Consider the following 16155-nt stretch of genomic DNA (forward strand, 5'->3'; position numbering starts at 1 on the left):
AATATATATGTGGCAGAATGTATTTGATACTTGGTCATACTTTGACCCAAATAGAATAGGTACAATAGAAGGTAATAACCCGTGTTCTGCGGCTGGCAGATCTCTTAAGTGCCTTCCGATGTTGAATGAAATGCAGATAAGTTGATCTCAAGATAAGGGCGAAACAAGTAGTCATGAAGTAACTAGTTGGTGACAGTTTGTTTTGCCGAGCCAGCGCCATTCCAGGTCTCGACAGCAATGACCTGGAAGTTAAGCGTACCCAAGTTCATACCGTAGCTCTTCCAAGCATTGAAATGATTGGAAATAGACACCGTACCGCTTGTAAGACCGCTGTTGCGAACCGAGATGTATTGGTTGAAGGTCTGGGTGCCCTGAATTGATGGGGCGTTGGTGCGCACATTCTCCCAGATGGTATAAGAGCCACCATCACTGGTCACGGTGCCCTTCTTCGTCCCGGTCTGTGTAAATCCGGCAGAGTCCTCAATGACGTAGTACTCCACAAGCGGATTGGTGGTCCAGCCATAGACTGAAAGGGTCGCAAGACCCTTGGTAACTGCGAATGAACCGGAATGAGTGATGGGGGCGGTAGAACCTGGGTTCCAACCGACGCCGACAACGAAGTCGTCTGTGGTATCGAAGTTGAGACTGAAGCTGTTGCCCGAGGGCGTGAAGTTGACAGTGCCGCCAGTCTGGTAGTTTTGGACGTAGTTGGTGCGCTCCTCAAGAGTCATGCCTCGTCTTTCGAGGGACTCATTGCGGCGTGCGAGCATGAGAGGGTGATTGGGTCCCAGGAAGAAGTCGGAAGGGCCCCGTCGCTCAACATGAGGAGGCAGCAACTCAGCTGGCCCGATTGCCGGGGCAGCGAGGCAAGTAGAAATAGTCGAGAGGCTCAAGATCAGGGAGCGAATGGAAACCATCTTGAAAGTCAACGGTTGAAGTGAGCGAGGCGAAAATCAGTTGGTTCAAGGCTGCCAAGAGTTCGGCAATCGACGCAGGTGACATTGATCTTATACAATTCTCTTGGCATCTCGAGACGTAATTAAATCAACCATCGAGGCATAGCGTGCCCAATTCTCCTGTGAGCTAGATTCTTGATGTCCATATTCTCATTTGGACGAAACATACCATCTTCCGAGGCGGGGGAATTTAGGCAAAACTAGATGAGCGGACACTTCGTTTGAATGAGGAGATGGATAAACGCAGAGGTGGTTCGAACCCTTCGGCCGGATCATTTTGACGAAGCAGGACGTTACTACGTAGACTCATGCTACAGCAGGCGATGGCTCTTTAGAACGGTAATGGTGCAGGGGTTCCCCCGCAAGCTTTCAACCTGCAACCCCCTGATGCTCCCTGAGACTGTTGCATTCTGGCGGCATGTATTACAGAGAGTGTGGGGAAGCCCCCAGACTAAACCGCACAGTGTATATCTGCGGTACCGAAGGTGACCGGCTAATTTGGGACAGGCGGCTCGGCATTGAGTTGATCAAGTATATGCAGCTGGATCGCAGTGCTCACCTTGTATTGTGCCTTCGGTACACCTACATGCTGCTCGGCATCGTACCCGATCTGCGTCGTATTCTTGAGTCTTTACCGGCATGCACGCCGTACTTGAATTGCCCCGAATTATACTATCCTTACTATGTTTGGAAATGACGGCTCCTAGTTCCGCGAAAGGTGCGCACGGCAATTGTCAAACCTCATGAAACTTTCCCTGATTAACAAAACCAAACTTGGGAAACGACGTTCAAGATACGCCAACAGTGAGGTAGAGCTATGAGTTGTGAACCAGCAGGACTCCTCTTAATCTAGATCCAATCTTTTCGTATGGTAGGAGGACTGATCAGCCCAAACGCGATTCGGCAAGGCATTAACGGATAAAGGAGTCCGCCTGGTACTCTTCTCCCCTCGATCGGCAAAGACGGCAGCGGCTCGGGTGATGTGCGAGTCGTTCGGGCTCGATGGCCAAAGCTCCTACATGATTCTGGTTCACTGCAATTAAGCTGGAACTGATCAACGACGATCCGAAGTCGGGCCGTGTTCGAATGTCTGTTGTATCAATGAAGGGGACGGCAGAGAGGAACTTTCAGCTATTATTTAGGGGGGCATGAACGGTTGCCAATGGAGTGATACCATATTGCTGAATGTAAATGAAGCTTCGTCCCCTCCCAGCTGGTACCTCTTTAGTCTCTATGGGGCATCTGGTTGCACAAATTTAAGACCCTAGCTAAATGTTTTATCCGAAAAGAGCTTTTTTGATCTTTGTTATCCCAAATGCCCCAGTTGGTAGTCACTCGTGTCTTCCTATAAATCCCCTAACTTCGCCGGCATCCTAGCAATCGCCTGCAGACTAACATCCTGTGAGTCCTTTAGCAAGCGGCTTTGCGAAAATTCAGAACTACTTGTTCCGTAAGAAATTGCCTGCCTTTTAGCTGAGCCTTTTCCAGCTAGCTATCCATGCCGCGACAACATATGGAACTAACTCGTAGAACAAGGCAAATCAACGCATATCCTCTTGAGACTCTTCCCTTTACTTGCCCTTCTCGGCATCTTCGTGCTCAATTGCGAATACGCTTACTATCTGCAGTGATGCGAGGGTCTAATATATCGTGATGAGATGTGCTGCTATGCGGAATGGAAGGTCACTAAAGCCTTGTGTTGCCTGTGACACATTTGCCAGGGTCAAGGGGAATTTTGACATAGTATCCTAAAGCTACCAGTGTCAGGGTCATTGGTTTCCTCGGAGGATTGCCGGCCAATGCGTCTCTCCAATGGATCGATCAATGACAAATAGGAATAGGCGGAAACTTTAGGAGAGCTGTCATATTGAAAGACTGAAAATGCCAAGATCCTACTTCTGGAATTCGTCGCTGCAATGATCAAATTTGGCACTTCATCTCAACTAAGTAATTGCGGGATCCTAATCCCGGTGCGCGGCTTCCGCGCTTTCCGTGGCACCTTATAGCATTCACCCTAGTATTCACACGATCGAAGCTTTGAAATTCTCTCTTGGCTTATGAATCGAGCTGGAAGGAGATCTATCAGATGTGGGTAATGATGTGATGAAGCACAAATCATTCTAGTAAACACGGAGAACATTCTTCTCGTACCTAGAGAGAACTATAAAATGATGAACATTCTCCTCTCTAGTCAGGACACACGATATGGAAACATCAACAGCCACACGAATTACGATCATATCTCACCCGCTAGAATATGGTAACAAAAACGCTCGTCATCGGCGGTACCGGTTTGGTTGGAGGCCATGCTGCTTTGTATCTTCGATCCAAAGGAAGCGATGTTACTATTGCCGGACGAAAAAGGCCCAGCGATGTTCCCGTATTGTCCGAGCTTCCATTCATTCAAGGCAACTATTTGAACGGGGATTTCGGTAAAGAGATCCTCTCGAAATTTGAAGCAGTTGTCTTTGCGGCCGGCAGCGACGTTCGGCATGTGCCTGTTGGACAACATGCGGATGAGCACTATCTTTATGCCAACGGCCAGGCCATACCAGAGTTCGGAAACCTCGCCAAACAAGCTGGAGTCAAGAAGTTTATTCATATCGGCAGCGCCTATCCGCATATCATACCGGAGGCAATCTCATTTAGCCCATACGTCCGATCCAGGAAGCTTGCTGCGGATGGACTTACGTCGCTAGCTGGGCCTGAGTTCCACGTTTGTAGTTTAGATGCGCCCTTCATCGTTGGGAATGTTCCGGGCATGATCGTACCCATGTTTCGGGCTTACATCGACTACGCCAGAGAGAATTTGCCCATTCCTCCTTTCGCTCCGCATGGAGGGCTGAACTTCATTTCCACGCAATCGCTGTCCGAAGCCATCGCGGGGGCTTTGGAGAACAGCCAAGCTATATCAGGGAAGGCCATCTTGGTTGGCGACCAGAACATGACCTATGCGGAGTACTTCCAGATGTTCTTCCAAGCGGTCGGCAATGGTCAACGGTTGGAGTCACTGGGTCAGGATCACCCGCTGCTACCTCGAGCCACCCTATTTGCAGGTGACAAGGTGGTCGAGTATCAACCTGACCCTGCGGAACTGGCATTATTGGGAGGATACCGCCGTGATGACATCCAAAACGCAATCGAAAATTTAGTCACTGAGTATCAGTAAGCTCACATCTAACTTGGTTCCAACAATGTTGCGGGGGGATTGAGATGTATTTTCGCCGACCAAGTAGAGTGTTCAATAGAATTACAATCAATACTCCTAGTTCCCTTGTCCGCTGTAGCCTTCTTTCTCTACCTAAATAGGAGGCCAAAATGTAGTAAAACGAACCAGAGTCAGCAGCATGATTTTCCAAAGAACGTAAAATATTACAACTAGTAGCTCGCAGTCTCATACTGGCTTCGCTGGCGGATTCGTTTGCCAAATTTGAAGAATATCCAAGGGCCTGGAAGTAGTGCCAGTGAAACGAATCCTAGAAGGCTTGTTGCCCAGCCAATACCGAGTTTTTGGTACACTACGAGGTCTCAAATTCAGCACTATGGTCTTTTCCATCAAGGGAATAGTTTGAACAAGAAACTCACTTTGTAATGAGAAGAATGGGAACGCAGCAGCAAAGGTATACCTTGCTAAGCTGTTCGCGCTGGCCGCACTTGCTACATTAGAGCGATGATATGTGTCCCCGAGGTATTGGATTGAGCTAATGGTCAATGTGATATTGCCCCAGCCAAAGATGACAATTGCGATGATTGGGACCGCAGCATTGACGTCTGGCCTAGCTGTCCAGCCGAACCAGAAAAGACTAATGGGAAGACCCAAGCTTCCCAACATGGCTGGGTAGAGCCGCAGCTCAGGGGGGATTTCGCTTGGGGAAAATTGTCTTGCCTTGGGCTGATAGATATGATGGTCGCAGAGAACCATGGTGATACATCCAAGCACGCATCCGAAAGCGATCGCTAAGAACACAAGACCCGTCTGAGTGAGAGTATAGCCATGGGTTTTGTCAAAGACATAGAAGAAAGCACCGAAGAACATGAACAGTGTTCCAAACATGCATGCGACATACAAGGAGAGAATGGCCACGATCGGTTCGGTGAAGAGCATATGCAGTGGTCGAAGCAGCCCAACGGTGAGAAATTGTCGCAGTTTCTGTAAGTTCGCAGTCGACCTTTGTTCGACGAGACCAAGTTGCTTTCGGCGACGACGCAATAGAACAGGGTGATAGGACTCTCCAGATAGAAACAGCCAGATCAAAGAGAAGACTGAGAAGAACACTAGAGTGTACTGCGTCCATCGCCAGCCTTTTCTGTCAACAAGGAATGACCCCAAGACTGGACTAGATAAATCATCAGCGATATTTAATCAAGGCTCACACCTGTTCATTTTCTCTTACCCAAGGCCTGGTCCAAGAAATGGAGATAAAATGAAGATCGTTGACGGCAAGCCACGCTCAACAGGCAGATAGGTCTCATTCAGAACGCCCGAACCAATAGCCAAGACGGGCCCATAGAAGAACCCTGACAGAAATCTCATCACACATAGTCCAGAAAAACTATTGGTTAGGCCAGATCCTAATGCAAACAGCCCTCCAAAGACTACGGCAATGATGTGAACAGCTTGTCTGCCAGCTGTTTCCGACAACGGTCCGCCGAGTACAGGACCCAAGCCGAGGGCCAGAACGTATAGAGATAGCGGCAGGAATGTAGCCGTACTCGACACACCAAATTCTTCTACAAATTTTGATCGAGCTGGACTGACGATCGAGGTTCCTATTGAGCTATCAAAAGAATTAGCGACCCGGGTTGTGGGAGAGACGCCAGTTCGAGAAAGAAAAACCGGCTTACCAGGAAAATCCAACGATAGATATCATCGCCAACTGTAAATTCTTCTTCCATTTTGGCCAATTGTAGGGGTTAGACGAGTCATCTTCCCACTTCCATTCACTGGCTTCTTGCCCACTTTCTGGAGGTTTTGCTTCGCCAGAAGACTGGACGATGTTCATCGTTGTCGTGCTCTGGGATCCATCGTCAACTTGCATCTTTGACTCGGAGACAAATTGATACAGAGAGCCTCTTTGAAACTAGGTATAACTACGCTGGCCGTTTCCGTTGGTGAATTGTCAATTGAGGGTATCATCATTTCAAGTTCGTAAAGAATACCAGTTCCATAGCTTCGTTACTATCTACTTACTTGGATCGATAATATCTGTCGCTAAGTAAAATAAGCCCCAGTTGTATTTTGCCGTGAGCAAGAACCGAGTAGTGCAAATGAAATAAGGTTTATGCGGCCGTCCACAACATTCAGGGATCCGATGTAAGTATCGCCTGAGAGGCGTCTAACCCATGGCGTCTAATGCCTGTAGCTGAGCTGTCCCCTACGAAAGCTTGGCGCTCCTGTGTCGGCAGAGTGCCGGCTCACCAGCATCTGTCGACTCCGAGGCCTATCGGTACAGTAATTGACCTTCTTACTTGGGAGTGAGTGGATCTTAGGAAGATAGTCACGCCAGATAAAAGACATGAACTTACCTAGTACTTGGCACATACTACGGTATCAACGAGTCGAAGTTGAATCCTAGTGGAAGCTATGTCATCCTCTCATATTCCCAGATTAAACCAGAGATATGGTTTGTAATCAGATAGTTCGCTTAAAACATGAGATCTTTACTATGCTACTCGTTTGACTGTTGCATTTGTCAGCTGAAGGACGCGGATAGACTAACGGCTATTGTCGATGTCGAATGATTTTGAATATCAGCGCTCAAGTTTGTCCTAATGAAATCCCAAAACCTCACAAAAGTAGACATTTTAATCATTAGATATCTAAGTCGTCTTGTAAATTTTACTTCTTTTGATACATTGTTACTTCAATCTCCAACATCTTCCGAATATCGGCGTCATGGCGCACAAGCAACCACGTGCATCTTCAGGCATCCCTTTGTTTGAATCAACCACGCTTGAAAATATCTCAGCCGCCGTGAAGGTGGTTCAAGCCACTTTCAAATCTAAGAAAACTAAAGATGTCGAGTTTCGTCTGACCCAGCTCCGAAAGCTATACTGGGGCTTGAAGGACAACATCGATCTACTTCGAGATTCTTTGAAGTGCGACTTGAACCGACCAGTTCATGATGCACACGTTTCAGATATCGATTGGAGCATCTCCGACTGCATGTTTGCGATTAAAAACCTGAAGACATGGGTCAAGGACGACAAAAATATTGACGTCGCTTTGCCGTTCTCTCTTCTTAGACCAAGGATCAGAAAGGAGCCCCTTGGCACGGTTCTCATCATCGGCACTTACAACTTTCCCGTGCAGCTCAATATCTGCCCCCTCATTGGCGCAATAGCTGCAGGTTGTACCGCAGTTGTAAAGCCCTCCGAAAATGCTCCAGCGACTGCCATGGTCCTCACTCGTATCATCGAGGGCTATCTGGATCCTGACTCGTACAGGATCGTCAATGGCGCTATTCCAGAGACGACTGCTCTGCTCAATGAGAAGTGGAACAAGATTCTCTACACAGGTGGAGTCAACGTGGCCAAGATCATCTCTAAGAAAGCTGCAGAAACACTTACTCCGGTTTGTCTGGAGCTCGGTGGCAAGAATCCGGCATTCGTGACGAGTCACGCAGATCTCCGTCTTGCTGCAAGGAGGCTTCTGTGGGGGAAGACGCTCAATGCCGGGCAAGTGTGTGTCTCGCACAACTACGTCCTAATTGAGAGAGCCCTGGTCAAACCTTTCATCAAGTTTCTCCAAGAATCCTATATCGACTTCTTCCCGAAAGGCGCGAGAGAAAGCCCCGATTTCTGCCGCATTATCAATACTCAACACTTCGATCGCATGAAGAGGATGCTAGACAGCTCGCGTGGTCAAGTTGTCTTAGGTGGAGAAACAGACCGTGATGATCTTTACATTGCTCCGACAGCAGTTCTCGTGGAGAGCGGGGATGATGTTATGGTTCAGGAGGAATCATTCGGGCCCATTTGGGCCATTTTACCCTATGACAACATCGACGATGCGATTGCGGTGGCGAATGCGACCGATTCTACTCCCCTTGCCCTCATGGCTTTTGGTAGCCAGGCTGAAAACGAGAAAGGTATGAGAACCGATAGTATAGACACCCCTCGTGATTGATGCTAATACTTGAGTTACAACAAAGTTCTTTCTGGTGTTACATCTGGCGGCGCAACTCTCAACGACGCCTTCATGCATGCCGCAGTTCACACTTTCCCCTTTGGGGGCGTGGGATACTCTGGTCACGGATCTTACCGCGGCAAAGCTTCCTTTGACTGCTTCACGCATCGTCGCACTGTCGCCGAGACCCCTGGTTGGGCTGACAAGATTTTCCGCGTTCGCTACATGCCATACCTGGAGTCAGAGCTGAGAATGTCCCAATGGCTGGGCGACGTGAACCCTGATTTCGACCGCGATGGAAGGCAAATCTTTGGGCTCAAGTCTTTGGTGGAGTCTGTTCTTCGGGTCGGCAGTGACTCGGGAACCGGTGCGCTCTTCCGCTGGACTATCATTGGGGTTGGTAGTTGGTTGCTGTACGGCCGTTCATGGGTTTGAGGTACCTAATTTGGGAATGGATCATTGAGTCCCTTGGCTCTTGGCCGGCTAGTAGAAGTTGTACTTGAGAGACATTAACCTTTCGCATTCGCTTTGTGCCAACTTCGTCCTAGTATGTTCTGAAGGCCTCCGTTACGACAGGACATCTATTTGTCTTGTGATACCTTACACCAAATCGCAGGCTCACTACATTCAGGTTTACTATTGCGCAGGCCGAAATTTCTTTGCGTGATTCCTAGAAAAATCGCTCGGTCTTTTACCATATATAGGTTGTAATTCTAACTCATGTTGAGACCTGATTATTCCTTGAATTGGGCATATGGTCAAACAAACGTATGACTTGGGACGGCGTCATAGGAAATGAGGTGTACTCATCCATACGTGTAACTTTTGGCCGGTCACACCAGCTCAGTTGCAGCGTTGGTATCGTACCGAAATATATCTGCCGCGTGGCATTGCCGAAGACAGCTTATAAATCCAACAAACCTCTTCAGCATTGGCTGTTGTAAACACACAGAGGTACTTGGGAAATAGTCTGGACTCTAAGGACTCCAAGGACTCCCATGCGCCTACGGGATGTGGGCGGTCTGGAATAAGGTTGGCTGCCTACCTACCTGGCGACACAAGGATGGCGACACCGCTGATAACTGGATGTGTACAAGATAAGCAAGCGAGTGAGGCCAGATAAAGTTTGCTTAGACTGCATCATTAAACGGCTGGGCTAGCGGGCCGGGGCGCTTCAACCCCCCGGCCATCTGCAGCCGAGACTACGGCGTCCCGGGGTGACCTCCCTCTAACTTCTTCTTTCAGAAGTTCGGGGCTTATTTCGATACCGAGCGGCCTTCACGCCGTCCGCTGACGAATACATGCAACTTCGGCGATGACGGTGAGGCCTGGGCAAGAGCTGCACCCTCGTTGCGTAAGTCGGCATCCCTTTCCATTAGCTAAACCTGGAACATGACAATCGCACTGCTAAAGGGAGGGATTCAGCAATTACTCATTTCGCAACAGCCGTAACCCAGCCTTGGCCCTCACATCATCGCACGGCCATGTATCTTAAACGAGTGTAAAAAGATACGGGCTTGAAGACCGTCTATATTGGACTCGGGGCTATAAGAACTGTTGAAGCCTCTAACACCAAATATGTGCGTGCATGACCTTAGTCCTTTAAGTCGAGTCTTTCTTAGTATCTTACATCAATTTACCTATATCGACACATACTGGTCCTCCTCTCCTATCTACGACACTATGGGATCTTTACCACTTAACCCTGATGTCCTCGTCGTCGGCGCAGGTCCTGTGGGGCTTTTTGCTGCCTTACGTCTGGCCAAAGCAGGTGTTAGCGTTACCATACTCGAGAAAGACAGCGGTCTCTCCCAGCTTCCTCGGGCTTGTATGTTTTACCCTCAACCTCAGTTCGCTTTGGCAGAAGCCGGCATTTGGGATGCCATCATCAAGGGCGGCGGGTTTCGAAGTACTGGCCTTGACATCTGTCTGCCTCCCACTTCTAATGAAGAAGGCGGAAAGAAACCTGGAAAGGTTGTTGGATCATTCCCGAAAGACCCGAAGCATGACCCAAGTGGCCCGCCAGTCAGACCCCCAGCAATCAGCATGCTTAACATGGCGCAACCTGAGCTCACCAAAGTCTTGATGGAAAAGGCGACTGAGACAGGACGTGTCCAAGTCCTCTTCAATAAAGAGCTGGTTTCGATCCTCAACGACGGCTCCAACGGATCCGAAACCGTTACGATAGCAGTCAAAGATCTCAATACCGGGCAAATCGAGGAGCATTTTGCTTCATTTCTTGTGGGTTCAGATGGAGGCAGATCCAAAACTAGGTCCCTACTTGGCATCTCCTTTCCTGGACACACTTGGCCTGAGAAGCTCATTGCGACAGATGTCTGGTTGAAAAACACTGCAGATAGCCCCGTCACGACAACCCTTTTGATGGAGCCGGTGCATTACACCATCATCACCCCTCTTACACCTCCCGTGAAAGGCGAGGTGACGAAGTGGAGACTCACTTTCGCGGTTGATCCCGAAGAGCTCAAGACCAAGACCGAGAAAGACCTTCTCTCAGAAGAATACATTTCACGCCATTACGAGCGCGCTTGGGCCGGACCACGACCCTTGACATACAAGATCGATAGAGCAGCGACGTACACCATTCATCAACGCCTGGCCTCTAACCTGAGGCGAGGGAGGTGTCTCTTAGCTGGCGACGCCGCACACGTGAACAATGTAGGAGATGATGAGGCATGACAAACATTCGAGCAGGTCTAGTAGAGCTAATTTTGATGATATAGGTTATTGGTGGATTGGGTCTGAGCAACTGTCTAATGGAATCCGTTGCTCTCAGCGACGCCCTTATCTTGATCCTCAAGGAGGGGAAACCTGTCGACCCGGTACTGACTATGTACTCGGATGAGCGACGTCAAGTCTTCCAATTCTTCATTGATCCTGTATCTTCCTGGGTAAGATCTCTGCATTGGCAGCATTATTCATAATTCACATTCCCCTCAGAGTCAAAAGAAGAAAGAGGTGCTGACAAGTCCCATGAACAGAGCAAGCTAAGAATTCAGGCAGGCGAGCAAGATGATTGGTTCTTCCGCTGTTTGAGTGATACTTCAAGCCCATCATTTGCACGATGGGTTGACATGATGGAAAATTTCTGGCCGACAAGAATAAGAGAGATGGCCAAAGCAGTCTGATAGGTCTCAAGCTGCTTAGTTGTCGGCCGTTGCGACTCAAGCCATTCTTCTTGCACTCAGTCTGTATCCTGGTTTATCGTGCATCGCATCGCAGTAAGCCACAATCACGCGAAATTGCAACATCCAGCAGCACGTGTGTATGCTGCATATTGTACTGAAATTGCTCCAGATCTACTTGTGGAATGCCATCTGTGATAGTCGGACCTATTGCATCATCTTAGGAAGGAAGAGAAGTTTCGAATTTGGCTGGAATCATGTACTCCTGACACTTATCTTGGAGTGCTAATCCTTGATGAGTGAACGATTGATCTTGAAGGAGCTGTTTTAAGACGGTCTGGCGAAATGGCTGTTGAGGACCAACAATTCGACGATGTATCATCCAAATTACCCAATCGCACGGGGGCATGGAGCGAGTCTTGCTACCACTTGGTGTGCGTGGCTTTGCACTTGGATCTTTGAACTTCGGGCATGAATGGGGTGTGAGGTTCGTCGCCATCCGGGCGCGCCCCTGAGCGGATAGATCGAACATCCGGCCTGTAGTCTTGACAAATGCGTGATCTTTTCCCAAGCAATCTAAATATCAAATTTAGTGGCATTCCGGCCAAGAGTCAGACAGTTGTCATTTTTTTACTCGTAAGTTCATTCTAGGCATAGTTTGCTATCGTAAGCGTGCCCGACCCGCGCGGGTAATGATCACGCACGCAGTACGGCTCAACGGCGCAGGCCCGCCCCGTAGTCCGGCCGGCCGCTGTGCCGCACTTCAGCGGCGACTCAATCGGGTCCGATTAGGCAGCTGGGCCTCATTCTGGAGGGCAAGCAATAAAGGATCGAAAAAAGTCGAAAGAAAGAATACGTATATCTATGCGATGTTCTCGTGTTTCTTTTCACCCAGATTGATCATTCTCATCTCACATCTCATTCCATCACTTCTCTATGACTCACAGAACACATTGTCAGCTACCTTATCACACCACTTTCACCATGTCTACGCCAGTCAAAAGTCAGCTTCATCTCGTGCTGTACCGAGGATTCCCAATTTCCAATTCCTATGTCTGGTCACCTTTCGTCACGAAGCTTGAAGCGCGCCTTCGATTCGCTAAGCTTCGGTTTCGCATCGACCAAGGTTCAATGAGCAAGTCACCCCGTGGTAAAATACCATACATTGAGATCGCCCAACCCAATCAAGATCAGCCGATCACTTTGAGTGACACCAGTCTCATCATCCAACGACTCATCGATGAAGATGTTTGTCCAGACCTCAACGAGCCACTTTCACCAATCGCCAGAGCCCAAGACGCTGCCATCCGCGCCCTTCTCGAGGACAAGCTAGCCTTCTACCAGGTAAGTACAGATGACTGTCTGAGCTATTCCCAATATACTCACAAATACTCACAAATACTTACTCACTTGTATAACAGAGCGCAGAGAGATGGCAAGACAACTACGAAACCATGCGATCAGGTGTAATGAATGCGATCCCGTGGCCAATACAGAATCTCATTGGTCTCCTTGCCTACCGTGGTGTCACTCGGACCCTCTACGGCCAAGGCACTGGCCGTTTCTCTAGTGAAGAGCTTGCAGAATTCCGGCGGGATGTTTGGGGACATGTTAATGCGCTCTTGAGTGAGACTCGGCTCACAGCTCCTGATCTTCAGACACCTTTCTGGGTGTTGGGCGGCAAAAGTCCTTCTGAGGCGGATGCAACCGTCTTCGGCTTCATTGCATCAGGTTTGGGATGTGCAGCGTAGGTCACCTTATCTAGTGCGGTTGCATACCCGGAGAAGAAGCTAATAATCTTGGTGACAGGGCACCAGATAGCAAAGGGATCATAAAGAGTTACCCTGTCTTGGTCGATTATGCGGAGCGAATCCATTACGTTTACTTCGAGGACTACGCTTTGTGGGAAGAAGATGCGTGAGGAATCTATAGTGGAACAAAGCTTTGGAGAGCAAGTATCACTCATGACAAGACCGGCATATCAATTGATTCGCTCAAGTAGTCAATTCTTCTGATGTGGATTAATTCATCAATAAGACAAAGGCTGTATCTTCAACTAGCTTAAACACTCCCGTCTCTGCAGAAGGTCGTAGTCGAAAATTGGTCCGCACAGCAATCGGTGTAGGCTTGACGATCAGCTGGCTCGCATTCATAGCCATCTATCACCTGTTAATTGAATGTATAAGGTTTTGGAACAGGCGCAGCGTACTCCACTTCTGAATATCCGGACAGCAAGTAATTGATGCAGTCGTACTGCGATCGCACGAGCAAAGAATGGCTTGCGACACACCGATGAACGGGCTGTTGTTGAGTTTGAGGTTAGAAGAGCTCACATGGAAGGTACACACACGGACGCAACACTTACACGATAGCGAGGAGGAGTTGAGTGAACTGCATCTTGATCCCGAGGACTGTAGAGATAGCTTGAACGTGAATAGGTCAAGAATGACTTTGGCCAAGGAGGAAACGATCGTCGTACTTATATGAGTGAATGAGTCGGCTCCCGGCTTCCCTCACATGACAGGACCAGCTTCCCCAGAGCAAGCAGTTTCCATTCCAGGAGTTAAGGTTATGGCTAAACACATGCGGGGCATAACAAGGCGCTGTCCTTCCACTTCGGGAAGCGTCCGCCGGTAGAATAGATTGACGGGACCCACCCCGGACCGGAGCATGCCACACAAAGAGCCATGATCGCTACGTCGCCTCCGAGTCTGGCAGGAATGAACAGTGATCCGATCACCAAAGACTATAAAACCACAGATAAGCACTCAAAAATCTGCCCCTGAGTTGACAGGTCAAGAAACAACGTGGATCGATAAGAGTTGAGGGTTCCCAATTCCGCACAGACGCAGCATTCCTCCCTGCCCCTATGCTTTGTTCATTGAGCTAAGTAAATACCCATGGTATACCCAAGTAGGTACGAAGCCATCACAATACTCATACAGCCTTGCTCCTTTAAGTGCTGCCAATTCAAATTTCAGTGACATGGATACGATTGGACTGAATGAGCATGTAACTATTCGAAGGAGACTGGTGCGTAGACGAAAGAGTAACAAATCGCCACGGGAAGGATCCACAAAGTCATCACATGTCTCAAGCTGATCTACCTAATGACAGGAAACCACCGTTCAGAGTAACATTGGTAGCCTTACCAGATGCATCAATGGTGAAAACCACTCGAACGTCCACACTTGACCCCAGAGAGTCAACGTCCTGCCAAGTAATACAGGTCGGCGTGCCCATGTCGACTGGAGCGCTCTTGTCCTGGAAAACCGCCACAAACTGGTGTTGAGTATTCGAACCAACGTTGCTTGGATACAAACGGAAGTCCAGGTCCTCCAACTTGATGCCTGCAGCATTCGCAATCTGGGCACGAAGGTCATTCTCTCCAGCTGTTAAGGTCGAGACAAGCAGCCCAGGCCCGTCGCGCGAGGTGTTGAAAGCGGCAACGCCCCCAGGTCCTTCAAAGGTGCCAACATATCGCGCCGTCGCCTCAGTAGCGGCGAGCTCTTGGAGCTTTACAACCGCCAGAGAGACGATGTCGGCGTAAACATTTAGATCCGGGCCGCGAGTTGCTTCAGTATCGTGCGCGAGGATCGCGAACCCAGCGTTGAAGTCAGGGGCTAGGCCAAAGTAGCTTGCGTAGTGTCCAATCAGACCAGTCTTGGTGAAGACATCGAGAACGGAGCTGTTCGCATATTGACCAGCGTGATAAATCTCCCAAGGCCTACCGACGCCGTTGCGAAGGTTTGATGTGTCGGCAACGGGCTGCAGCCAGCGGCGAGTGGTGGCTGGTGGTATGAGACGAGAGCTTAGCATGGCGTGGCCTGCACGCGCAAGATCCGAGGAGGAGGAAATCATTGAGAGTGCGCTGCCAGGAGTTAGTCTTGAGCGACTAAGATGTAGAAAAGATGTAGTGTGGAATACATACGCTGGTTCGCCGGTAGCTGAAACGTTCAGATCTCGAGCAAACACCTTAGCATCCTGTAGTGATGATAGAAGGCCGCTGTTCGTCATGTTGAGAGGTTCAAAAACACCAGCCGCGAGAATGCTGTCGAATGTCGTGTTTTCACTACCTTCAACTTTGTTTGCCTCCAATGCCAGGGCGAGGAGCTGGAAAGCAGCGTTTGAGATAATGGGCGTAGTGTCAGGTAGGAAAAGTGGCGGTCGACTACCGAAATTGTCGATGAACTCATCGTGACCGCAATACTTGCTCAAGACACAAGTGTAAGCTAAGAAGAAGCGATTAGTGTCTACGTGTATGCTTTGAGACATTCTTAGCATACTCACATTCTCTCGCCAGCCCAGACATCTGACCTGCCAGTGACCCGACAGTGATATTATCCCACTGAACTTTCATCTCCCCTGTAAAAACATGCTTGAGCTCTGGCAGAAACTCTGTGATGGGCTTTCCCCATTGCTCGTCTCCAACCTCGACAAGCCATGCGTAGACGGTGAATAGTTGGGTTAGAGTACCCAGAGGAAACACCGTGTTGGAATCCAGTGTCGAGTTCTGCGGGGCTTCGGGGGCTGCGTGATGATACTCAAAAAACACGGGATCCTCTTCTGCCCCATCTGAGCCCGAGAACAAGACCACTGAAAAAGAAGTGGTGTTGGGTGCGATCTCACCAAAGTCTTCGGAGCCGCCCGCTTTCACAAGCTGGTCGAACAACCCCGTAAAGCTTTTGGTGAAGGATTTGACAGCTTCAGCGTTCTTGTCGATGGTCGGCATATGATAGTAAGCTTTCAAGAGAGGGCATGGCTGATAAACTGGGTTTCCTGCAAGAGTTATCGGAAGAAAAGACAATGAAGCCACTGCCGAAGCAACAGACAATATGTTTTGACGCATGATGAGGGAATGATGTAGATGATGCACGTATTATATGAGGCACGAAGCTGTTTCGGTATGAGATGGCGATGATGGATT

The 16155-nt window shown here is 49.1% G+C and overlaps 8 protein-coding genes across 8 annotated transcripts; 4 read left to right on the forward strand and 4 right to left on the reverse strand.

Annotated features, from left to right (window-relative positions):
* Window positions 1–182: 182 nt before the first annotated feature.
* Window positions 183–917, reverse strand: CCOS01_14269 (glycosyl hydrolase family 11; the record flags this gene model as incomplete). The annotated part of the gene is made up of 1 exon (XM_060462413.1): window positions 183–917. One exon carries the CDS (start codon window positions 915–917, stop codon window positions 183–185), a length of 735 nt encoding a protein of 244 aa, XP_060306898.1.
* Window positions 918–3213: 2296 nt separating this feature from the next.
* CCOS01_14270 (uncharacterized protein) lies at window positions 3214–4125 on the forward strand (the record flags this gene model as incomplete). Its single annotated transcript, XM_060462414.1, has 1 exon — window positions 3214–4125. The coding sequence occupies one exon, from the start codon at window positions 3214–3216 to the stop codon at window positions 4123–4125; it is 912 nt and encodes a 303-aa protein (XP_060306899.1).
* Window positions 4126–4334: 209 nt separating this feature from the next.
* CCOS01_14271 (major facilitator superfamily transporter) lies at window positions 4335–5959 on the reverse strand (the record flags this gene model as incomplete). The annotated part of the gene is made up of 4 exons (XM_060462415.1): window positions 4335–4474; window positions 4542–5293; window positions 5351–5734; window positions 5802–5959. 4 exons carry the CDS (start codon window positions 5957–5959, stop codon window positions 4335–4337), a joined length of 1434 nt encoding a protein of 477 aa, XP_060306900.1.
* An 893-nt stretch (window positions 5960–6852) lies between these two features.
* Window positions 6853–8520, forward strand: CCOS01_14272 (aldehyde dehydrogenase 3H1; the record flags this gene model as incomplete). The annotated part of the gene is made up of 2 exons (XM_060462416.1): window positions 6853–8047; window positions 8111–8520. The coding sequence occupies 2 exons, from the start codon at window positions 6853–6855 to the stop codon at window positions 8518–8520; spliced, it is 1605 nt and encodes a 534-aa protein (XP_060306901.1).
* A 1248-nt stretch (window positions 8521–9768) lies between these two features.
* CCOS01_14273 (uncharacterized protein) lies at window positions 9769–11231 on the forward strand (the record flags this gene model as incomplete). Its single annotated transcript, XM_060462417.1, has 3 exons — window positions 9769–10761; window positions 10827–10994; window positions 11085–11231. The coding sequence occupies 3 exons, from the start codon at window positions 9769–9771 to the stop codon at window positions 11229–11231; spliced, it is 1308 nt and encodes a 435-aa protein (XP_060306902.1).
* Window positions 11232–12212: 981 nt separating this feature from the next.
* Window positions 12213–13149, forward strand: CCOS01_14274 (uncharacterized protein; the record flags this gene model as incomplete). Its single annotated transcript, XM_060462418.1, has 3 exons — window positions 12213–12572; window positions 12650–12975; window positions 13038–13149. 3 exons carry the CDS (start codon window positions 12213–12215, stop codon window positions 13147–13149), a joined length of 798 nt encoding a protein of 265 aa, XP_060306903.1.
* Window positions 13150–13390: 241 nt separating this feature from the next.
* CCOS01_14275 (uncharacterized protein) lies at window positions 13391–13625 on the reverse strand (the record flags this gene model as incomplete). Its single annotated transcript, XM_060462419.1, has 2 exons — window positions 13391–13529; window positions 13594–13625. 2 exons carry the CDS (start codon window positions 13623–13625, stop codon window positions 13391–13393), a joined length of 171 nt encoding a protein of 56 aa, XP_060306904.1.
* A 696-nt stretch (window positions 13626–14321) lies between these two features.
* Window positions 14322–15960, reverse strand: CCOS01_14276 (uncharacterized protein; the record flags this gene model as incomplete). Its single annotated transcript, XM_060462420.1, has 3 exons — window positions 14322–15099; window positions 15160–15460; window positions 15519–15960. 3 exons carry the CDS (start codon window positions 15958–15960, stop codon window positions 14322–14324), a joined length of 1521 nt encoding a protein of 506 aa, XP_060306905.1.
* Between the last annotated feature and the right edge of the window lie 195 nt (window positions 15961–16155).

Source organism: Colletotrichum costaricense (genome assembly GCF_030867565.1).
Source record: "Colletotrichum costaricense strain IMI 309622 chromosome Unknown Scaffold_20.1, whole genome shotgun sequence".
Lineage (NCBI taxonomy): Eukaryota > Fungi > Ascomycota > Sordariomycetes > Glomerellales > Glomerellaceae > Colletotrichum > Colletotrichum costaricense.